This window comes from Alternaria arbusti (assembly GCF_024043155.1).
Source record: "Alternaria arbusti strain BMP 1465 chromosome Unknown scaffold_14, whole genome shotgun sequence".
NCBI lineage: Eukaryota > Fungi > Ascomycota > Dothideomycetes > Pleosporales > Pleosporaceae > Alternaria > Alternaria arbusti.
Genome location: NW_026249954.1, coordinates 448,238 through 470,867, shown reverse-complemented (window position 1 = coordinate 470,867; position 22,630 = coordinate 448,238). Strand labels below are relative to the sequence as shown.

At 53.5% G+C, this 22,630-nt stretch overlaps 9 protein-coding genes and 1 non-coding gene across 10 annotated transcripts; 7 read left to right on the top strand and 3 right to left on the bottom strand.

The window, feature by feature from the left end:
- Positions 1 to 482: 482 nt before the first annotated feature.
- On the top strand, positions 483 to 2,035 carry J4E86_008721 (uncharacterized protein; the record flags this gene model as incomplete). Its single annotated transcript, XM_051449231.1, has 4 exons — positions 483 to 645; positions 705 to 1,276; positions 1,329 to 1,669; positions 1,723 to 2,035. The coding sequence occupies 4 exons, from the start codon at positions 483 to 485 to the stop codon at positions 2,033 to 2,035; spliced, it is 1,389 nt and encodes a 462-aa protein (XP_051299650.1).
- Positions 2,036 to 3,040: 1,005 nt separating this feature from the next.
- On the top strand, positions 3,041 to 4,246 carry J4E86_008720 (uncharacterized protein; the record flags this gene model as incomplete). Its single annotated transcript, XM_051449230.1, has 3 exons — positions 3,041 to 3,076; positions 3,128 to 3,554; positions 3,612 to 4,246. 3 exons carry the CDS (start codon positions 3,041 to 3,043, stop codon positions 4,244 to 4,246), a joined length of 1,098 nt encoding a protein of 365 aa, XP_051299649.1.
- Positions 4,247 to 4,303: 57 nt separating this feature from the next.
- J4E86_008719 (uncharacterized protein) lies at positions 4,304 to 6,639 on the bottom strand (the record flags this gene model as incomplete). Its single annotated transcript, XM_051449229.1, has 3 exons — positions 4,304 to 5,750; positions 6,108 to 6,148; positions 6,205 to 6,639. 3 exons carry the CDS (start codon positions 6,637 to 6,639, stop codon positions 4,304 to 4,306), a joined length of 1,923 nt encoding a protein of 640 aa, XP_051299648.1.
- A 228-nt stretch (positions 6,640 to 6,867) lies between these two features.
- Positions 6,868 to 7,617, top strand: J4E86_008718 (uncharacterized protein; the record flags this gene model as incomplete). The annotated part of the gene is made up of 1 exon (XM_051449228.1): positions 6,868 to 7,617. The coding sequence occupies one exon, from the start codon at positions 6,868 to 6,870 to the stop codon at positions 7,615 to 7,617; it is 750 nt and encodes a 249-aa protein (XP_051299647.1).
- A 498-nt stretch (positions 7,618 to 8,115) lies between these two features.
- J4E86_008717 (uncharacterized protein) lies at positions 8,116 to 9,345 on the top strand (the record flags this gene model as incomplete). Its single annotated transcript, XM_051449227.1, has 1 exon — positions 8,116 to 9,345. The coding sequence occupies one exon, from the start codon at positions 8,116 to 8,118 to the stop codon at positions 9,343 to 9,345; it is 1,230 nt and encodes a 409-aa protein (XP_051299646.1).
- Positions 9,346 to 10,069: 724 nt separating this feature from the next.
- On the top strand, positions 10,070 to 11,850 carry J4E86_008716 (uncharacterized protein; the record flags this gene model as incomplete). Its single annotated transcript, XM_051449226.1, has 5 exons — positions 10,070 to 10,188; positions 10,363 to 10,433; positions 10,498 to 10,783; positions 10,833 to 11,710; positions 11,774 to 11,850. The coding sequence occupies 5 exons, from the start codon at positions 10,070 to 10,072 to the stop codon at positions 11,848 to 11,850; spliced, it is 1,431 nt and encodes a 476-aa protein (XP_051299645.1).
- A 198-nt stretch (positions 11,851 to 12,048) lies between these two features.
- Positions 12,049 to 13,892, bottom strand: J4E86_008715 (uncharacterized protein; the record flags this gene model as incomplete). The annotated part of the gene is made up of 5 exons (XM_051449225.1): positions 12,049 to 12,486; positions 12,537 to 12,754; positions 12,814 to 13,018; positions 13,082 to 13,323; positions 13,373 to 13,892. 5 exons carry the CDS (start codon positions 13,890 to 13,892, stop codon positions 12,049 to 12,051), a joined length of 1,623 nt encoding a protein of 540 aa, XP_051299644.1.
- A 341-nt stretch (positions 13,893 to 14,233) lies between these two features.
- Positions 14,234 to 16,839, top strand: J4E86_008714 (uncharacterized protein; the record flags this gene model as incomplete). Its single annotated transcript, XM_051449224.1, has 2 exons — positions 14,234 to 14,851; positions 14,908 to 16,839. 2 exons carry the CDS (start codon positions 14,234 to 14,236, stop codon positions 16,837 to 16,839), a joined length of 2,550 nt encoding a protein of 849 aa, XP_051299643.1.
- A 226-nt stretch (positions 16,840 to 17,065) lies between these two features.
- J4E86_008713 lies at positions 17,066 to 17,195 on the top strand. Its single transcript has one exon. It is a non-coding gene; the product is annotated as a tRNA-Thr (tRNA).
- A 614-nt stretch (positions 17,196 to 17,809) lies between these two features.
- J4E86_008712 (uncharacterized protein) lies at positions 17,810 to 22,220 on the bottom strand (the record flags this gene model as incomplete). Its single annotated transcript, XM_051449223.1, has 5 exons — positions 17,810 to 18,127; positions 18,190 to 18,728; positions 19,370 to 19,430; positions 19,480 to 20,769; positions 20,814 to 22,220. The coding sequence occupies 5 exons, from the start codon at positions 22,218 to 22,220 to the stop codon at positions 17,810 to 17,812; spliced, it is 3,615 nt and encodes a 1,204-aa protein (XP_051299642.1).
- Between the last annotated feature and the right edge of the window lie 410 nt (positions 22,221 to 22,630).

Below are 22,630 nucleotides of genomic sequence, written 5' to 3'. Positions count from 1 at the left end.
AGAGTCACGCTGATTCTCATCCCACAATCTCTGATCGCATGGCCGTGTGGAAAATAGTACGATGTTACCACTGCCATGTGGGCCCGCGTTTGTACAAGCCATCGTACATGATGTACAATATGTCTTGCCACCCAACGTAGACATTTTCGCCGCCAGTACTAGATGTGTTTGTGCTTAGCCTTGGTTCACGCGCGTAGCCATATGCCTGAGAAGCTTAAGAGAAGCTAGCTTCGGGACGCCGGAAGGGGCGTTTGTGAACGGATGCAACATCGCATCCCTCTGGACAGGCGAGGCCCACCAAGCGATCAACGCAGACCTGTCCATAAAATTTTGTCGGGTCTGTCCGCCTCAACCGTCCGTAGTCTTTCGCCCGCCGGTATGTTGTTGCGCCGTTTGCAATGAAAGCCCTGGGGCGTGTGAGAAATGTTCAAGTATATCTATGCGAAGAGAATGCCACATCGAACAAAACAACAGCATCAAACATGCCACACATCCAGGATCCCCAAATGAAACGAGAACCACGAACCGGTATCGACATTCTCGTCGTGGGAGGCGGCATCGGCGGACTCACCTTCGCAATCGAGGCCCACCGCAAAGGACACGATGTGCGCGTTCTTGAACGGAATGACGAAGGTCAATACTCGGGTATGTACCTCCCCATCCAACTATCGACTTCCAAAAGAACCAAACTAACAAACCGACAGGTGAGATCATCATGATCACCAGCTCAGCGCTCGAAACGCCTAAGAAATGGCCAGGATTCTTAGAACGCCTCAGGGCCCTCGCATCGCCACCAACCTTTGACCTGCGCAAATACGACGGCACATTCATCCAACACCATGCTCCAGGCGACTCTGCAAATCCGTCTTTGAGCATCTACCGAAAGAGGCTGCATAGTTTGCTGAATACCTACGTCAAAGAGCTCGGTATACCCATCACGTACGACGCGAAAGTGGATGCATACTTCGATTCAACCACATCAGGCGGTGTTGTTCTCAAAAGCGGTCAGAAGATAACTGCAGATGTGGTGGTAGCCGCAGATGGTGTAGGCTCTAGGTCCCGCGAGATCATCGACGGGAATAGAGAGAAGCCGATTAGTTCTGGCTTTGTTGTCTACCGGACTTCTTTTCCTACTGGGCCGGCGATGGACGAGTATCCCCTTGTTGCGAGGGAGTTTCTGGGGCACGATCACCGTGGTTTCATGTATATTGGTCCCGGCGCGCATATGGTTATTTCTCATGACAATGGCGAGCTGTGCTATCTATTGACTTGTAAGGTTTGTAGTCGCTGGTTCATTGGCCTTGTAGATCGTTGCTAACTTCTATCAGGATGAGAACGGTACGGCAACAGAGAGCTGGTCGAAAACCACTTCCACGGATAGGATCCTGGATGTTGTAAAAGATTGGGATCCTTTTGCTACGGAGGTGATCAAGGCGACACCGAACAATCAGGTGCTCGACTGGAAGCTGATGTGGCGCGATCCACAGCCGCAGTGGGTGTCGAAAGGCGGCCATGTCGTGCAGCTGGGCGATGCTGCCCATCCTTTCTTGCCCACGTCGTTCAGTGGCGGCACGATGGCCATGGAAGACGCGTACTCGCTAGCAGCCTGTCTACATGTTGCTGGGAAGCAGAACGTTGCGCTTGCAACCAAGGTGCACAATAAGCTGAGGTATGCCGATATAGATTGTGGAGAAACACCAGCGACTAACCTCAAAACTGTAGGTTCGAGCGAGTGTCCTGCGCGCAGAAGCTAGGATTCAAGAATCGTGAGATCTTTCACAACACCGACTGGAAAGACGAAAAGGCGGCGCCGACAAAGCAGCACAAGATGGTCGGAGATTGGTTGGTCTGTCACAACCCCGAGAAGTATGTTTACGAAAACTACCAGAAGTGTGCTGAGCATTTGGACACGGGTGTTGAGTTCCTGAACACGAACATACCGCCGGGATACAAGTACAAGCCGTGGACCGTCCGCGGGCTGTTGGGGGCTTCGGAACGTGGCGAAGTGGTTGAGGATGAAGGCGACTGGTCCTGAATGAGGGCAAGCTTGCAAAATGCCGCGTTATCATTGTAGCTACTTCAGCTTATCGACTGGCCATGTTGGCAACATCTCTTCTCGATGTATATATATGGGCATCCGGCGGCAACTGTTGATGCTGATTAGAACTGCCGAACTTCATGCTTCTCTCTGCTGTGTCCTGCCCCCGCTCCCTGTGGCTTACTGTCCCGTCGCTCGTGTCCGCCGAACTTATAGCATGCCAGTATGCCTGGCTATTGCTTGCCATTGTATAGGCATGTAGCATGCCAGATGCCAACTTGTCATATCTTCTCGATGGTTAAGCTCGCCATTTTGTCCAACTGCTGCCTCCGAGTCGTGGAACAGCCAAGCCGCAATTACATCTATCATAACGCTCGAAATATACGCGCACATCGCTTCCTACAACGATGCCGGCACCTTGGTTGTGGACGAGTGCGGTCGGGTTCCGTTCGAGGAGCGTGGCATCGTGCGCGCGTGTAGGAGGTGCTTTGAGAGCGAGGACTGTGGCAAATTCGCTTGAAAAGGCTCCAGCCTACCCGGTGGTGCCAGTTTATGCCTATGATGCGAAACGCGCGTGGGTTCTGGAGCGTACGATGATGACGTTGAGCTTCTCATGGCGACATTAGGGAAGGCTCGCGATTGCGTGCTGTCGTGTTACAATACGCATGTCTTTAGCCAATATACCAACCACCTGTTGTATTGAAAGAAGGCAAGTTAGGCATAATAAAGCTCCCTTCGCGCAATGATCGCGTGGATTAGGAGTGTTGGTGGATAAACGTCCAATGACGACCAGCTCAACGTCCCCAAATGCCGAGGGATGTCGGAACGCTGCTCGGAACGGCTTGGCCCGGCTTGCCCTCCCATTCATCTAAGCTGCACTCCAACGGCAAGAATCTTAGTAAGACTCGGACATTTCCCATATCAACCATGTATTTCCAAGCTTCTGACCCAGGCCTGAAGTATTCGCGATATTGGGAAACTTCACCGCCGCGGCACTGAAGCATGACGGCCGATCGCGGAGCTCGAGGCCTTGTCGCTGTAAGTCAATCTCCATCATCCCCAGCGCAACGAAACTGACTGGGTACCTAGATAACAGGCGCAAACGGAACAATAGGCTATGCCTGTGTGGTCTACGCGCTGCAAACTGGCTATCGAGTCCGGTGCATCGTGCGCCGCGCCTCCGCCATCGAAACGATCAAAACCGGGCCCTCTGTGCAGCCCTACCTCGACCTAATCGAATACGTCGCCGTGCCAGACAATGCGGTCGGAGGAGCATACGATGAAGCTGTTGCGGGTGTCGACCATGTTGTGCACATAGCAGGAGCATGGCCGATGCTCCATCTGGATCCTGACAACGACATCTACCATCCATACATCAGGTCGACGACGGGCTTGATAGAAGCAGGGCGCAAGTCTGGCACAGTGAAGAGGATGGTGTTTACGCAGGCGGGAGCGGGGCTTGTTGACTCTGAAGACGGCGATACACTGGGTACGCGTACGGAACGCGTCTTGAACGGTACGTCTCTGCTTCTGCCCTCGCGCCTCAGTTCATGCGTCTTACTGACCGATACAGAGGCAGTTCAGGTCTCGCAAACATCCCTCGCATACCGACCCCCTCTCAAATCCCCTCATAACGCCTACTGCTCCGCAAAAGCCCAATGTATGACCTACCTCGCTGATCTCCAAGCTTCCCACGAGCTCCCCTTCTCTATCGCGCAAATCATACCCGGTACCGTCATCGGCCCTTCGGAGTTCTGCACAACGTCGGAGCAAGCGCGTGCGCATATGGATCGACAGAGCAAGGCATTGCTGTTCGATGATGTGGCACCACGGTATGCGTTTGGTTTCGTGCATGTGCAAGACTGCGCTCGCATTCATATCGAGGCGCTAGATGAGAGGGTTAGAGGCGAGGACCTGCCCAAGTGGTATGTTGCCGCTGGGACGGTGGAGGAGGGGACGGATGGGGACAAACTCTGGAACTCTGTGGCGGACATGATCGAGCGAGACTTTGCCAAGGAGGTCAAGACTGGGGTTTTCACATTGGGACGCCAGAAGGTGCCTATCAACATGCCATTTCGCGTCGAATCAAGCATGACGGAGAAGATGCTGCTGAATGGTGACAAGATCAGGGGGCTAGGGGATAGCGTGAGAGAGGTCGCGGGGTGGTATATTCAGCTTAAAAGAACAGAGGAGAAAGCAGATGTGTAAACTGGGACAATGTTGAGGACGAGTTGAATCCATCGAATCAGTCTGATGTCATGCGCCCTACCACTTGAAGCTTTCTTCAAAGTACTCCACCCCTCTATAACCTTTAGCCAACATCTGGACACTCGCTCTCCTAGCTTGATCCGCCATCAAAGCTGGTCCACAAGCCACAATCGCCAGACGTTGCTGGCCCGCATCTCTAGCAGCCTCTTGAACTGTTTCATGTACGTCAGGTCTGTGTGCCATGATTCTTACGCTCTTCAAGTCTTCGCCCAACACATCGTCTTTTGCCTCATCATCCCGAGTGACGTGCACTTCCATCTCGACTCTCTCATCACTCAACGAGCCTCTGAAGTCGCGGAGAACAGAAGTGAGGAACGCGTACTCGCGTACTGCCCATACAATCTTCACACTGCGTACACGTGATGTACTGGCCAGAACGTGGGCTAGGTGTGATAGCGGGACCGCGATACCCGTTCCACCGACTACGAACAGAATGTTTTGTGAACTGCGGAGAGGAACAGTGTGTCCATAAGGCCCTTCCACAAGGACACGGAGTCTTTTGGGGTGTAAGAGACAATGTGACTTCAATCGGGACGTGAAGCCGTCGTAAGGTCGGACAAGGAACACCATATTCGATGAGGCATCCGAGGCTTTAGACGACAGGAGTGCATCCGACTCTGTGGTTGAGGCTGATGAAGTACGCGAGTGTTCCGGCCTCGCTGAAAGCGGTGAAAGTGGCGTAGATGGAGGATCGTCCGTATCTCTTGAACTATATGCCAACGTGAACGGATGGCTCTGATGTGCATAGAACAGATCATCCAACACGTGGATGTAGTAGTAAGAGCCAGGCCTTGGGGCTACTAAGCTCTTGCTGTCATCAACTTCCATACGTACGAGATTACTGCTGGGGTCATAAGTGACCCTAGCCTTGGTACTCAGCGGGCTGCGGTTGAAAGCTAAAATTCGTGAGAGGCGCATAATCCGGTCAAAGACCCAGAAACCGACGCATGGCCAGATGAATATGTTCCACTCGCCATTAGTGAAAATCTCAACATGGTAATACATAGTCCAGAGGGTTGCGATCGAGAGCGCTATGTGCGTGACGAGGAAGAACTCGTAGTGCGCACGGCGTATACCGTGGAACGAGAACGCCAAAAGACCGCACATGGCTATGGTTGACAGTTCGCCGTTCCAAAAGTAGTGCTTCGTCCAGTAATTTAGAAAAGTTGGCCATCCTCCGCGCTCCAGTATCATCAGCGTGTATCCCACACTGTGCGCTACGGCTTGTACTGTGGCAACCCTTGCCGCCCACCGATGGAACGCGTTGTAGGTACCGAACCCCCATCCAGTGACCCAGATCAAAAGATCATTGCGCATACCAAAGAGCCAAACAAGTGGGAAGTTCGCGAGCGATATGATTCCCGTACGATCCGATACAAAACGGAGAAATTGCACCGACTTCTTCGGCCAATAAAGGTTGCCTTCGGTAAGACGGTAGGAGCAGCTGCAGATAACAACGTTGAGTGCGACAAAAAGAAAGATGGTAAGCGACTGGATCCGTGGTGGGATGGTACACCAGCCGTACGGTCGAGAACAACGATCACCAAAAGCGGCAGGTGTGGTAACGTATCGCCTGAGCCAGGTCCGAAGGAAAACCACAGGATTTCGAGTTCCAGAGATCGTGCCGGATTCGACTTCTGGGACTGTTTTGTATGACATGTGGCGCTGTTCACTGCGTAGAAGTGACAGTATACGCGTCATTACACCAACGGCCACTACTATGAGCCAGAAGTAGTACATGTACCAGCTGTGGGTATTATATTAGCGAAGTTGCGCCTAGCGGGATACAGGCTCGACTTACCCATACACGAGATGGATCTCGTATTCCCAGAATGCCGCCTCCTGTACGCCACATTTAGCACTCCATAGTCTCTTTGGCCGTATAGGCAGAAACGTACCATGGTGGTGAAAGCTCGCCTTACAAGCTCATCACTTGGTATCACAACTTCATCAATGGTCGGAAACTTCAATGCCTTTTCAGCCGCCAGTCGCGTCACTCTGGCCTTGTCGTCAGGGGTCCATTGGTCCAGAACATCGCGAAAGGAAGGTAATGTAATGTTTGCGTGTGCTTCACACCAGGGTTTCTGGTTCTCGATCCATTTTTCTGTCTGGCCATCCTGTATGCAGAACTCGTCGAAGCACAGATACAGTGATGTGAGGCGTAATTCACTTTGGCATCCTCGGATCTTGCTCGAAAGCGAAGGGTCGGTGTCGTTGAAGGTTACATAGTTGACGCCGGTCTCACATGCCAAAGGGCAGTACTTTCCCGAGTACAAAGCATGTGATGCACCTGTAAGCGTGTACAGAATGATGGAGATGGATGAAGTGCGCATGAGTGGACGCGATGAGGTACAAGATGGGGCGACGCAAGCTCGGAGTCGGAGATTGGCGGGGTCGTGAAATCTTATCAGATGTCTACGCACGGGCCCGCGCTGGCATCAGGCGCGCTTCTTTCGCGTCAGCTGGGTTGTTGCTTCGAGCTTGCAGATGGCCAGTGTCTGTGAGCACAAAGTTTACGCAGCGGCCATACTCGCTGTCTTAACCCCCTGTGGCACCACGTCATGTCTCACACCGCCTCAAAGGCGACCTTTCTCTCTTTACCTATCGAGCTCCGCCTAGAGATTGTCGCATACGCGCTGGAACAATCTGACGCGGGACTCACGAAACACCACGAGTCCAATGAGGGACGAACTTGTTCTACGATAGATGAGAGGTACAAAGCTAGTACCAACCTTGCGATACGGCTGGTTTGCCGCCAGTTCAACGCTGAGTTCCGTCGCCTTGCCATCCACAGTACCCTCTTTGTGCTCGCCAGGAACTCCACACGAGTTGCCGCTCAGCAAGTCGAAGAGCTTCTACAAGATGTAAAGAAGTTGAGGATTCACTGCAACCATGAGACCATCGGGAAATGGTACGAGTACCCGTTGAACAGGCAATGTATGCATCTCGATGAGCTACAGTTTGTAATGCCACTCGACGACTCTGCCAACCGGACAGCCCTCGTGGGTCTGCTCAGACGTCTGCGCAACGTCAAACAAGTCAAGCTCCTCTTCCCGAACCATCGTGTTGCAAAAGAGCCCTATGGGTACATCAGATTACTCGGCGAGTTGCTCAAAGAAGACCATTTCCAGAGATACGATGCCCTGAACGCCCCCAATTTCGAGTCTACATGTTGGGAGTGGAGTTTTGACAAAGAGTCTAGTTGGGCTGTCTTCGTGGCTCGGGAACCTATGGCGCTTATCCCGGAAGAGCATTACTTGCTGCTCATGAAGCCGAAGATCGACTACATTATGGATTACATGGCATCATAGCACCAAAACGGTAGTAGTCACTGTGCGACACAGCACATTCGTGCCGTTATGTGATGACGAGGGAGAACCGCATGGATCCATAGAGTATGCTACCAAATCAACGGATTTCAATATTGATTGACGAGCCAAAGATAGTGAGGGTGCCACGATTCGGCCCAAGGCTTTGACGCGTCTTCACGTGGTCTCCAACACAGCTGCATCCCCGAGTGCTACGTAAGACTAGAACATCAGCATGGCTTAGCGGCATGGTAGAGTCTGGTATTATAAATGTCGCTGTGCGGAAAGAGGCCACAGTCGCTTACTGGCATTTGAGTGTGGCAGCTTAGCAATCACGCTGCTTCGGAGGCCCAGGAGATCCGACGCGGCCCCCACTTGCCCAACGATGCACTTGACGCACTGCATCGCGCCTGCCTCACCCCCAAGCGCGACTGCTATAACAGCAGCCATGCCACGCCCTTCCAGACGCCGTCTATCCTCCATATCAATTCACCGTCCACCATGAGCGCTCCGAAGCCAATCCTCATTTCCGGCGCCGGCCTCGCCTCGCTCCTACTCGCCCGCTCGCTGCACCGTTCCAAGATCCCGTTCCTCGTCTTCGAACGCGACGCGTCCATCGTCTTCAGAGCGCAGGGTTATAGGTTGAGACTCTCGGCGCAGGGTCTGGACGCCATTGAGCAAGTGCTCGGTCCGGCAGGATTCAAGACATTCTACGACGCTTGCGGCAAAACTGGCGGGGCTGGATTCGCGGCAGTGAACCCGCTGACAGGCGAGACAATAGGTGGAGATGCTCCGAGCGTCAAGAGCGAGCCTTTGACCAGCAGAGACGGCAAGGTCGTTGGAGTGTCGCGCGGTGATATGCGCAAGCTGTTCATGGACGGCATCGAGGACCGTGTGGTTTGGAAACACCAGGTCGCAGCCTACGAGAGGACGGACAATGGTGTGCGACTAGTCTTCGCCGACGGTACCAAGTCCGAGGAGGGCTCTATGCTGATCGGTGGTGAGGGTGTTAAGAGTGCAGTCGCTGGTCAGCTGTCCAATGGGGCGATCAAAGTCTACGATCTCGGTTCCAGAGGAATACATGGACAAGCCCCGACAGCAGCCTTCAAGGCCTTGGGCGAAGGTGTCTTCCGCCTCGTCGACGATACATCACAGCCGAACGGTGGCAAGGTCTTCGTCATCACAAATGTACGCGCAGGCGACATGGACAAGCCCGACGTCAACTTCGGCTGGACCATGATCGGCTCTCCAGGCGTCATCAAAGCGCCGAACGACAATTACACGATTACTGGGCCGCCTGCTGCACAGATAGCAAAGGCACTTACATCGCACTGGCATGATCGTGTCAAGCCACTCTTCGATAACATGGCCGAGTCGGAAGCAGCTTTCTGGAAGATAACATGTTCGTCACCAGAAGGCGTACCGAAGTGGCCCAACGACCCTCGAGTCACTCTGGTTGGCGATGCGGTGCATGCCATGACGCCGGCAGGAGGCAACGGCGCAAACACAGCTGTGCGCGACTCAGCTTTGCTCGGTCGATTGATAGCCGAAGCCTGGGAGAGAGGCGATGGCGATAGATGGACGGGTGTCACAGAAGCATATGAAAAAGAGATGCGAATATACGCAACAGAGGCTGTCAAGGCTAGTTATGGGCAGGCTACAGGGCAATTCGGCATTGATCTTGATCTCAACACTGCGCCTACAATCAACGAATATGTCGCGCCAAACTGAGTATTCTTCGTTGCAGCAGACTGGTCATCAGTCCGAACAGGATTTAGCGTCACTTTCCTATGAGACGGCATTAGGTCGTGTTGACGAATGATACGCATCATCTTCATCCTTACTTTTACGTGCGACTCACGGTCACTAACGATACAGGGTGTTCTGGCTGGACAATTGCAAGCCCCCAAGTCTGCCGCGGGACGAATGTCGCGTCCTCCGTTGCCGATTGTAGATTCCGCCGCAGAGCCACGACTCATGTGTAGCTTCCCCGCATCTCCATTAGGCCCACCCCCGACTTCAAAAAACCGGGCCATCCAGTACGTGCGAAATTCCCGATAACAATGGATTCGCCGCGACCACGCAAACGCCGTGCCATCAATGCATGCGTCAGTTGCCGAACGTCCAAAGTACGATGCGACGGGAACCGCCCTTGCCAACGATGTGACCGGAATGGCGCAACTTGCCAATACTTTGACGCCGTAAAGGACGAAAATGTGTTGCGGATCGAAAGGCTCGAGAATGAGATGGCTGCTCTTCGTGAACACATGCGTATCCAGCGACATCAAGACAAGAGTGTACGTAGGCCTGAAGACTACACTTGGATAAAGGAGGCAAATCAGAACATCTGGCGCCAATGTGGGCTGTAGGGCGTTCTGGTTCCTCCTTATTTGAGGTGGTGTCCTGCGCGAATCAGCGGAAAGCTAGCTGACCATGATAATGATTGCAGTTACCCATGGAGGATGCGACTGGGACAGTGCCAGAAGTCGTACTCCGGTCTATGCCCAAGTGCAACGCAACGGCCGTTGACGCAGGTCTCATCACATGGGAACAAGCTGTCCACTGGTATCAAAGGTAGACAAACTCACTGCACTTCTCGAGTTTAGATCACTGATTCTACAAAGTTTCTTCTCGGGCAGTGTATGGAAGCCCCGATTCACCTGGTGAACCATACTAAAAGCCATAGCAATACCTCGTGCCCATCTTTTGCGAGAGACATGACAACATCGCATCAGTGGCTTCACGCAGCCCCATTCTTTTTGACGCCATAGTCAGTATTGGATGTCGCGCCGCCGAAGGTTTCAACACCAGGATCTATCGTCAGTAGCATTCCCGCATGGACTGAATGTGAGACGAATGCTGACGTTATACACCCATTTCTAGGCCGCCTCCAGACTCGAGTCCGTGATCAATTTACCGACCTATTCATCAACACGAATACCCCTACAGTAGAGGATATACAGGCCATCGCACTGGTGGCTGCGTACTCGGAGAACGCGTTCGTTCTGGTGGCTATGGCCCTTCGCTTCGCCATCCAGCTTGGGCTACCTCATGTTGTCGATCAGCTCATCGCCAAAAGTCACGCACGTTCCGGGATCGTGACCGCCGATGAGCAAGAGCTGTACCGTCTATCTAGAGTTTGGCTTGGGATCTGCAATCTTGAACTCTTGTGAGTATCATGTTAGCCTGATCGGAGAGCGCTACTAAAAACACTCAAGTTTCTCTCTAGATGGCGGTAAACTGCCGGGCCTTTCTCTTCAAATGTCATCTCGAAAGATCAGATGTCTGTTAGCTCACCCAGAACGTACATCTACCGACATCCGCCTCCTCTCGCAAGTGGAGCTCAACATCATCCGCACGGAAGCTTATACAAAGATCATGGGCCAGAGTAATGACTATATGGGTCAACACAGCGAAGATCAACTCCGAACTACGGTAGATGAGGCTTGTGTTGAGCTGTCACTATGGCTCGATGAATGGACCAACATCGCTCTGACCGAGCCAGCGCCACATCAACGGACTCTTGCGTTGCAGAACTTGTGTATACAGCAAGCTTGGGCGACGATGACTATGTACTTAAAGGCGGTAGGCTCTTCCGGGATCGAGAACATTGCGATCATGACCGACTTTCAGCGCGACTTCATACGCAAAGCCAAAGAGGCAGCGAATCGACATCTCCACTACATGCTTCAGTCATCGTCAACGCCAACTTCATCGCCGGTGTCTCATGCCTCGACTTCTGGCTCAACATACCTCAGCACTTTTCGCTGGACGCTCGATTATGTCTGGGCCAAGTGTGCGGTCTCAGTCTTGCTGGTCCTCAAGTTAGCCATTCTCCTCCGCGACCCGGTACCTTCGGTCATGGCGCTGCTCAGCGATGCGCATCGCGTACTGGAAGAGCTCAAGACTGTTACCGTCGGCCACATCGCATACTTTCAGATCTTGCAAACCAGCATCGAGAAGTGTGAAGCTGCTCTCCGAGAGTATGCTGCGGAACAGATACCCGACCAGGACTCTTCGATGGCGGGAGCGAGAAGCAGTGTAGCTGAAGACGAGTTCCAGGGTTACGTTCCCAGCGAGTTCGTCTTCGAGTGGGGTAAGTTTGGACTGCAGACACGCTTGTGAAATCTATACTGACTTCGTATGTCCACCTCTGCAGACTTTCCTGGGCTCAATCTAAAACATATGCCGCTCGGATGGCAAGACCTCTTTGTCAATATCGACAGCTTGTTCTAGACGAAAGGCATGCGTGGAAGGCAGGCTGCCATACAAGAGCCGTGCATGGTGCGTGAATCCGACGGTCAAGCATACCCTGGAAGTATCAACAGTGTTTACATGCACATGCCAATGGAGCAAATGTTTTATGTACGTTCAGTGTATATTGTAGCTAAGCCACAACTTTAGAAAGTCGTGCTTCGAGCGTCGACCCATTGATCAATATACATAGATGAAGTCTTCGTTCTTGATGTCAGTCACATCATCAAACGCCTTATCGCCCACGCCGCTGGCTTGTGCGTTCTCAGCTCCTTCTGCATCACCCTCGCACGCAGAACCCATGCTGGTATCGACGACAATGGCCGACTTCCCCATACTCTCTCTTGTTGCCGCATGCTTCCGGTTCAGAAGCTTGATCCAGAACATTGCAAGCAGGATAAGGACGACGATCGCGATGAAGAGAGCGAGGTTGGCGCGGAGGCCTCGGTAGTAGTGTGGTTTTTCTGACGGTTTGAAGAGCTGTGGGCCGATGATGTTGCCTGCGCTGGCGCCGACGAAGAGGATACTTGTCGTCACTTTGCGTTTTGTGTCGCCTCCTGTGTTTTGGCCGGACCAGCTATAAATCAAAGGTGAAATGCCGGGATAGAAGGACGTCAGCTGCAAGCACAGGGTTAGTAGGTTGCATGCTTGGCGTTGCCATGACTTACGTAGTATCCGAGAAGAAGTACACCACGATTCGAGTCGCCGCGTCCAACGACCATGAGGATGACGATGCCGGCGATTGGTGGTATACATAAGAGTATCAGCACGGGCGACTTCCGTTTCAGCCACGTGGCTAGCCAAGCTCCACCGCAGGTAGCTATAATCTGGATAACGCCGAAAGGCATGTTGAAGAGGATCGTAGCGAAGGGCCCAAACCCGAAACCTGAAGTTTGAGCAATCAGTACAGCTCATACATGCGATGTGCACGGGCCTTGTTCTTACTTTGGATGATTAGAGGCCCGAAAGCACTGATACCACCACTCGGGATGCTGATCGCTGTCAACATGGAAAACCAAAGCCATGTCTTGGGATCCATGAATGCCTCCAGTACGTGGTCCCACTTCCAGACACGAGATGCAACGCCCATCTGGTTCATACGCAGACGTTCGACAGCGACGAGCTTTTCGTGATCGTTGAAGAACTTGGCCTAAAGATTGGGGCACGAAGTCAGTATATCTCTCACATCAACTAGTACAGGGAAACCACTTGCCTCCATGGGTGAATCGGGCATGAACAACCATACAAAGACCGAAACGACGACTGTGAGGAGACCACAAAAGAGAAAGATGATCTGGTATGAGTACAGAAGATTGGACTGGATGTGGCCCAACCCGTAGCAGAGCAGACTGCCGAGGATGTTGACCATGCCCAGCATGGCGTACCAAGCTGCGTTTCGGTTCGTTTGCTCGCCACGCTTATACCACATTTGAACAACGGCGATGAAAGCAGGAGCTAGATGCGTTAGCGATAGTCTTCGCGATGGCTTGAAGAGTTGGCTTGCCAACGGCAGCTTCGAAAGCGCCCAACAAGAATCGCGTGGCCATCAGCCCGGCGAAGCTGCTGGCACCCGCCATTCCGCATAATATGCAGCCCCAGGTGAACACCATTACACCCATGAACTTCCCCATCCTGAGCTTGACCAGCAACACTGCCACCAACGGCTGTGCCACTAGCTGCGCAATATACACGATACTCCCAAGCCATGAGTATTGTTGACTGTTGGGATCGAGGTTTGCATCTTCGATGAGGCCAAAGACGGAGGCGTAGGACAACGTGGTCTTGTCGAGTGATTGGAGGAAGTAGACGCTGAGTAGGATGGGCAAGATGACAAGATCGATCTTCTTCAAGACGCGTTTGTTCTCGGCGGATGTTACGACGATGCGTTCGTTCGAGGCGAGAAGTGCGGCGGCTTTGTCTTTGCCTTTGCCGTCCGTCGCATTGGCTGGCTTGTAAAGCGACTCCGTGGTTTCGACATTGGGCTTGGAGGCGGCGACGTCGTCGGTCACCTCCGGTTTCGACATGTTCAAGAAGACTACAATCAACCCAGGAAGAGTCTGAGATAATGCTGCAGTAGTAGGTCAATATGGCCCGACTGCACTTATACGCATCCCCACGGGGACCCCAGACGCTGATCTTGTCTCTCTTCGGGCTAGGTCTCGTAGCTACGGCCGAAGAAACCGGCAGCCAAGGATGGATGCCTTTAGCCTCGTGACGAGGGTAGGCTCCTTCGGTTTTCTCCGATGGTACCTTCGGGCGAAGTTCAATGGCCTGCCTTGCTATAAGTACAGTATGATTCATGATGGTCATGATACTTGGCAAGAAGACAGGCATTGCCAACTGTTAAACCCGTTCTATATTCATCATGCCGATGCTTGAGCACGTCCCCAGCGGCTACCAAGCTGTTCCCGCAACGGCATCGTTTAATACGAGCGTTGAGTTGCAATCAAACTCGGGCTTTGTTTTCACGTTTGACGCTTTACGACCTGGACTTTTCCGAACGACTTTCACGTCGCCCAAGCACTTGTTGCCGCCACACCGAGCCACACCAGTACCGAGCACGACCCTGGACGACACGACTGCGGCACGGGTATCATCAAGCACCACCTCAAAAGCATTCGCCGTCGATGGAGTCACTGCCAATGTGGATTGGGAAGGCGGTGTACCCATAGTATCACTTACGCTTCCTGGCCAAAAGACACCCATTCATACCGATCTGCCCAATCGCTCCTATGTTGCTGATGGACCTGGGGTTTCGCACTACACACGCTACAATAATGGGACTCTTCACCTTGGACTTGGCGAGAAGCCAGCACCCATGGATTTATCAAATCGTCACTTCGTTCTCTCCGCCACCGACTCTTTCGGCTACGATGTTTATCGTACAGACCCGCTCTATAAGCACATTCCTCTCCTGATCAATTGCACGCCAGATGGCTGTGTTGGTATCTTCTCAACGTCACACGCCCGCGGCTTCTACTCTGTAAGAGATACCGCTGTACACCTGCATCTGAGACGCATGCTGACCTCTTTTACCAGGTCGGCTCTGAGATGGATGGGATGTGGGGACGCTTCAAAGTATATCGTCAAGATTACGGCGGCCTCGAGGAGTACCTCCTGGTGGGAAAGACACTACCGGATATTGTGCGCATCTACGCTGACCTCGTTGGCTATCCACTTCTGGTGCCGCGGTGGGCATTCGGTTACCTGGCTGGTGGTATGAAGTACTCCATGACGGACGACCCACCTGCTAGTCAGAGCATGATGGAGTTTGCTGCCAAGCTTAAAGAACACGACATTCCCTGCTCCGGCATGCAAATGTCATCTGGCTATACGGTCGCAGAGACAGAACCGAAGACGCGCAACGTGTTTACGTGGAATAAGCATCGGTTTACTGATCCGAAAGGCTGGATCGATGCTTATCACAAGGAAGGCATTCGGCTCATTGCAAACGTGAAGCCGTATGTATTGGGCAGTCATCCCGAGTATCAAAAGCTCAAAGACGCTGGCGCATTCTTTACGGACTCTTTGACACTCGCATCGGCTGAAGCGAGACTGTGGAGCGCGGGTGGAGGTGAGAGTGGAGTCGGTGGCCATATCGACTTCACTTCCAAGGCCGGGTACCAGTGGTGGTACGACGGCATCCGCGAGCTGAAGCGTGTCGGTATTGACTGCATTTGGAACGACAACAACGAATACACTGTTCCACACGACGGCTGGCAGTGCGCGCTAGATGAGCCAGCAGTTACCCAAGAGCCCAAGAGCGACCACTATGGCAACAGCATCGGATTCTGGGGTCGTGCCCTCAACACCGAACTGATGGGGAAATCTTCGCACGATGCGGCCTTGGAGATGGAACCTGCGCAACGCCCTTTCATCTTGACCCGAAGCGCCACAGCAGGAACGCTTCGATACTGTGCAAGTGCCTGGAGCGGAGACAATGTCACCTCTTGGCCCGGCATGAAAGGCGCCAACGCTCTGTCCCTCACCGCGGGCGTGTGTCTAATGCAATGCTACGGCCACGACATAGGCGGTTTCGAAGGCCCACAGCCCAGTCCCGAGCTTCTCGTCCGCTGGTGCCAGCAAGGCATCTACAGTCCGCGCTTCGCCATCAATTGCTTCAAAACGGGCAAGGACAACCGCGTCGGCGATGTTATCGAGCCTTGGATGTATCCCGAGGTGACTAGCATAATCCGCGACACGATCAAGCGCCGCTACGAACTCATCCCCTATCTCTACTCGCTAGCGCTGCATTCTCACATGACTGCCACGCCACCGCAGCGTTGGACTGGATGGGAATATGAGAGCGATCCGGAGATTTGGACCAACAAGATTCTTACCGATGGCGAAACACAGTACTGGCTTGGTGATGCACTACTGGTCGGTGGTGTCTTCACTCCTGGTGCCGAGACTGCTAGCATGTACCTTCCCAAGGACGCTTCAAACCCTGATGCCGCGTTTCTGGACCTGAACAACGACCCACAAACGTATTACAGCGCGGGACAGTGGGTTGATGTTGCATCGCACTGGCAGTCCAGCATTCCTGTTTTGGCGAAAGTTGGAAGCGCTATACCTGTTGGACGGGCGGAACAAGTCCTCTCTGTAGGCGAAACAAACAACCCGGCGAACCTGCCCCTGGACGACTACCGGGGGGTAGAGATCTTCCCTCCAAAGGCTTCTTCCAACGGTAAAGTCTACACGTCTACTTGGTACGAAGACGACGGTGTTTCGCCGCCGCCAGCCAGGATCTCCAGGTTCATAGTCTCTTTCGAGTCAACGGCCACGCAGGTACTGGTGCAATATGAGGAGAAATTGCAAGATGGCTTCGTCCCGCATTGGAAGGACCTGGAGGTTGTCCTGCCGAGGGGCGATGAGAGAAGTGTTGTCTTCAATGGCGCAGATGCGGAGAAGACGGGAACTGACAAGTTGGGGAGAGGGAGGTGGAAGGGTAGTGTTGGAGGGAGGAAATAAGCGTTGATTGCAGCTAGCACAAATTGAGCTGCGGATATTTCATATGTACCCGCTTGTGCCGCTCTGTGATTAGACCCTGATGGTTTTGCCCCGCTAGACACGACACCGCATTTTGGCGGCCGATCACGGCAAATGCAAGGACCGGTGTATAGATGTAGGTTATAGATGCCATTCACGAATTAGATGATAGGACGTTTATTTGAAGCGTTTGCCATCCAACTAGCAAGCCTTCCTAGCTCAGTGGTAGAGCGCGTCACTAGTAATGACGAGGTCGTCAGTGAGTAGCACCCCCATTCGAAGCACGTAGGAGACGACGACGCTGACGTGCCGTGAAGGTTCAATTCTGGCGGAAGGCAAATACGGCAGCAGGCAGACGCCATTCCTTTTTGCTTGTGTTGTCCTGGGGTTCTGTTGTGAAGAATGTTCTTTTTTGCGGCATTGTGGTGGTGGAGGGGCGAAGTGGGGCTTATGCCTCTTCATCCTTCTATTGCTTATGCGATAACATCAAAAGCAGGATATTGAACAATTACAAACGACGGGAACAGTCTTCTCCGACCCCTAGCTGCGACGGCGTCTCTTATAGCAAGCATGCGACAATGTCCCCAGCGTCTAGTCTTGCCACGACCTGTTGTCTCCTTTACCACCACCAAGAACATTTCCAATTTCCTCTACGATGCCTTCACCAAAACATTCCCATCTGTAACCCCAAGACGGTGAACTCTAACAAACTCACGCTCTGCTTCGTCTCCCTACGCTTACCAACAACAACAGTACCAGAACCCGTCGTCGGCTTCTCAGCACCAGGTTCCTTCGGCTTCTCATCACCAGGTTCCTTCTGCTCTTCAAGCCACGAATACCACGCCCTGACAAAATTAACATCCCCCACCGACGGCGCCGTATTAACCTGAATTGCCCACGTGGACCCAAAGCGCGCAGCAACAAGCGGACAAACACTGATATCGTTCTTTTCTCAGCAATTCGAGTCCGCGGCATACGCATTCGACGGATAGATCATGATGCAGCCGAGGTCAAAGGGGCCTTCGTCCATGATGGGAGCGTAGATGCTGTTGAAAGCGGCGTTCTTGATGTACTGGGCACCAGCTTCGAAGTTGAATTCGTTCGCAAAGCCTTGCTCGGTGCAGAGGCGCTCTGCGGCGTCTTGGTGGCCGGCGACGCTGGCGGCGATGAGGGCGTCTTTGTAGCCTACTAGTTTATCGCAGCGGAAAAGGACGTTTTCGTCGCGGTCAAACCGGCAGTGCTCGTGAGCCATGCCGAGGACGTGGCCGATCTAGCTCTTGTGTCAGCGGACTTGGAGACGAGGGGTGCTCGACTGGCAACATAGAGACTTACTTCGTGGGCTACCCGATGAGGCTCTGTGCTTTTCGAGCCCATGACCATGTAATGACGGCCAGCGGTGGTTTTGCGATGATCATACCCAATACTAGCGTATGGCGCTTCTTCTTCTGCCCCAAGGTGTATTGCAAGAGCGTCCGCGCTTACTTTTGGGTTCCACGTTCCAGGCTCTTTCTTGTCCTTGTAGTCATCGACGTAGCAGGTCGGATACGTTCTCTCATTTTTATCCTCGTTGCCGTCATGAATCTCCATCCACCCGAGGCAATGGCCGTTCGCAGCACTGGCTGGTGTCTTGATGGCGTCGGCCCATATCTTGAACCCCTTCTGGAGTGGACAATCAAGTTCCGCTTTGGCCTTGGCGGTCGCAAAGCAATATCGAAGGAGACGAATCCGGCCCTTCTTAGGGATGCTGATGGGAGGCCAGGGTTGCGCGATACCAAACTTGAAATGATTCATGTTACCCTCCTGGGGGCCGATAGAGCCAGGATCGAGGGCGTCAGTTTCGGATCCGGTGCGACAGTACCGATTCGTGGAGGCTAGTACTAATGTAAGAACCCCTAAGAACAGGAGAAATAACAAGGCCATACGCATTGCAACGATTCCTGGTAGACAGGCAGATGAGATCGGTTCTATATGTAGCGGTAATGGTCGTAATTGTCAGGTTGATCCTTATGTACATTTCACTCGACTATGGATATGATTCAGCGTAGACGCTAGGTCACGACTCCACAAGAAGTGAATGTGCAGCTGCGTAGAAAATTATTCCAGGCAACGATGTCAGATAGGAGGTTGATGCGATCGCGTGCGCACACATCAGGGACCGTGCAAACGGCTGCACTACCACATCGACCTCAAATTGTAGAGTGCATGAAATGTTGTAGAACAAGTAGTCGGGCATCTCAAGCTATGTTGACAAAGGAAACACCGGATGCAATGATGAAGGCTGTGAACCAATCCTGTGAACATTTTGAATGAATGATTCCATGTATGCTCTACGCTTGCCATGTGATACCGCGTCATCTACGAAGACATGCCATACAACGCCAGTCTAAATGCAGTATATGCTTGTGGAAATGAACTGAAAGTGAAGGGAAAGATCGCTGAATGATAATGAGGGTATGACGCTATGCAAGAAACAAAGAAGGGAAATGTAATGCCGCTAGGACTTAGATCTCACGTCCTTTCTTTTCCTGATGCTCCAATTCTTTGACGTACTTGACGAAGGTTTTCTTATGAACCTACTTGCAGTTAGTATTGCTAAGTCTCGACTTCGAACGTGATACGTACCAGACCAGCGTACTTGCCATCTCTGAGCACGCATATATATCGTAGTCCGAGCTTTACAAAGCATTCGTATACCAAGTCCATCGGTGAGTGAACATCCAATGCAACAGGTGCTGGGTCAATATATGGAGTGAAATCACTTGGATCATAGGCTTCTTGCTCTTCTTCGTCTTGGGGCTCACGCCCTGCAGCCCAATCAACTCGCGGTGACATGAGGCAAAGCGTGTTCTCTTCGTTCTCCAGCTTATCGAGCGCAAACTCTAGATCTGGTGCAGGAATGAGGCCAACAAGAACGCCGTTTTTTATGATGGACAGGCCGCCGTCCAGTTCACCTATCATTTGTAGTCCACGTTGCTTTGCACGCAGCTCGACTGCAGGAATGAGCGCGTCTTCTGAAATGTCGATGATATGATCCTGTCTCTTCCCAGTAGTGATGTCGCCAAGCTCGGATGTGAAGATGGGTCGAACTTTGTTATCGAGGAATGGGTACGAGTTCATGTCTGTGAGCAAGTCGTAGATACTGAGCGGTTCAATAGCATCTGCCACCCATTTTGCGACCAGGATGCCGAGAGAGAAAGGGAGTACGTGATCCAGACTACCCGTGAGCTCGAACAAGATGACGGCCAGTGTGATACTGAGACGAGTGACGCCGGTCATTGTTGCTCCAGCAGCCACTAGCGCGTACACTCCAGGAACGACGCATGAACCTGGCGGACCGTCAGGCGAACACTCTCCGAAGACGCCCAGATGATTGAAGCGTAGAGCAGCAAGTTGAACAGTGTGGCCGATGAAGCGCCCGGCGAGACCGCCTACGACCATGGAAGGTACATAGATACCGGCTGGGACCTTGATACCAAAGGTGACGACAGTCAGAAGAGCTTTGATGACAAATGCGAAAAACAAGGTTTTGAGTACGCTCGGAATATGCTCCAGAGTCGGACAGAGACCGTCGCCGGTGTCAGTGTACGTGTCGCACGGACTTGCCAGTTCGAACAAGAGTTCGGTGACGGGAAGTTTGGTGTATCGGTTCCAGAAACTGATCAACCCAGTCACAAGCGCAACCAAGAAGACCTCAAGGAGCGGATGCTTCTTGATAACGGGTATGCGACGGAATGTCCGTGCCCAGATGCGAGATGCTTTGATGAACAATGCGCCGAGAACGCCGCCCACAGCGCCGGTGAACACAAAGGTTGCCAGTTCAAAAAACTTCCAGTCTAGATGATACCGAACCTCGAAGAGGACGATCTTCTTGGTGCCGTATGGATCCAAGAATTTAAGAGATAACGCAGCCGCCTATGAGCGATTAGCAAGGTCAAGAGGAGAGACTAGCGACTTACGATGCAGCAAAAGAAGGTTCTGAAGAGTGTCTTGGATGGAAAGTAGTAGCTCACTTCCTCCAAACTGAAGAGCACTCCGCCAATCGGAGCGCCGAAAGCTACGGCAACACCACTAGCGGCACTAGCGCTGAGAATCTCCCTGCGTTTGCCGTCGTTGTTGCTATACTTTGAGAATATACGACACGCAATGTTTCCTATGCAAGTCGCAATGTGCACGTATGGGCCCTCCTTACCGAGACTGAGGCCCGATGCAACACTGAGGATCAGAGCTAGCGTCTTGACGAGCAGTGTGCGTACACCCAGGTAACCGTGGAGAACGAAACCACTGAGGATGACCTTGACTTCGGCTACACCACTGCCAGCAGCGGAGTAGTAGACCATGGGTGGCCGTGCCTGGACTTCCTGGAACCTTGACTCTGGGCTGATGCTGCGCTTGCGGTCTTCTTCCTCTGCCTGATCAGAGTATCTCCGGACTTCTGCGCCGAGGTTTTCGTCGAGTGTGGACAGAGAGATGGCTGAAGGGATGACTGTTTTTGTGGTGAGCGTGAGCAGACACGAGGCCATGGAGAGCAAGATGACGGAGAGGACGAAAAAGCCATATTGGGTCTGGACGACGTCCAGCCTGTCATTGCGGACCGCCTCGGACCACTTGAGCCAGTTGTCGCATATCGAGGCACCTTGGCAGCACGCCTTGCGGCTCTTGTTCCAGCCGGTAGTGCAATAGCCCTGCTTCAGATCGAACAGCGTGGTCTCGGTGGTGTTGACGAAGTAGGCGCACACGGCAGTGAGCACGCCGATTAGGGCTACCAGAATCCAGCCCTGCGCACCGTCGAACCAAGCGGCGAGGCGGCCCCTGATGTCCTTTCGGCTCCGCAGGGCCTTGACGCGGTAGGCGTCGGCGATGTTGTCGTGGACCCAGTCGGTCGACGTGAACTGATCGTACCACACGCGGTTGTCCTGGAAGAAGGAGGCCTTTGCGGAGTGCATGCTCTGCTCGAGGCCCGCCCCCCGCTCGCCCAGGGCATTGACGAGGCGCTGGCTGAAGGTGTGGCCGCCGGTGAGGGAGCCCCGGCGGCTCCGCATGCGCGAGCTGGTGGGCAGCTGGCTGTTGTTGCGCGTCATGCCCGGGCGAGGGGTGCCCGGGGAGGTGGCGGGCAGGCTCTTGTAGGACCTGGCCCCCCGCAGATGGGGCACTCCTAGCAGGGCGGTCCGCTCGTTGACGCTGCCCGTCGACCTCGTGAGGTCCGTGTCCGAGGCACGCATCGGGCGCTGGGCGCTGAAGGTGAGCGTGGGCGACGTGGGCGTGGTGCTGCTGAAGGTGTCGTCGCGCTCGCGCTGTTCGGCGGCATAGTCATCGTCGGCGTCGTAGTCGTCGACGCTGTGGTACGACTGCATCGACTTGGGCATGGCGAGGGCGGTGGGTAGGGAGGCAGCAGCTACAATCGGGGCAGGGGCGGTCTATTAGTGTCGAGGGCAGCCAGAGACATGTCGCCGAGCAGAGGCCGCTATCATGGTCATCCGGAAAACGATGGCGGTGTCACGATGGATATGTTATGGCTGGGCATCATGGCTGCTCCCCACTATGCCGCGGATCCCTCCAGGATGCGTTGTTGTCCTGTGTCCGGGGCGAGATAGGCTCCGCCGCGGGTCCGCCAGCTGTTTCAGACCGGCTTGCGTGTGCAGGGCGGCCAGGCGAACAAAGCAGCAAAAGCAGCAGCTCGAGCAACTCCAGCAGGCAGCGGTGCGCAGCCCTCGGAGGCTGACCTCAGGTGTCTCACCACCGCAAAGGGCGGTAGGCGCGTCCCATGTGATTATTG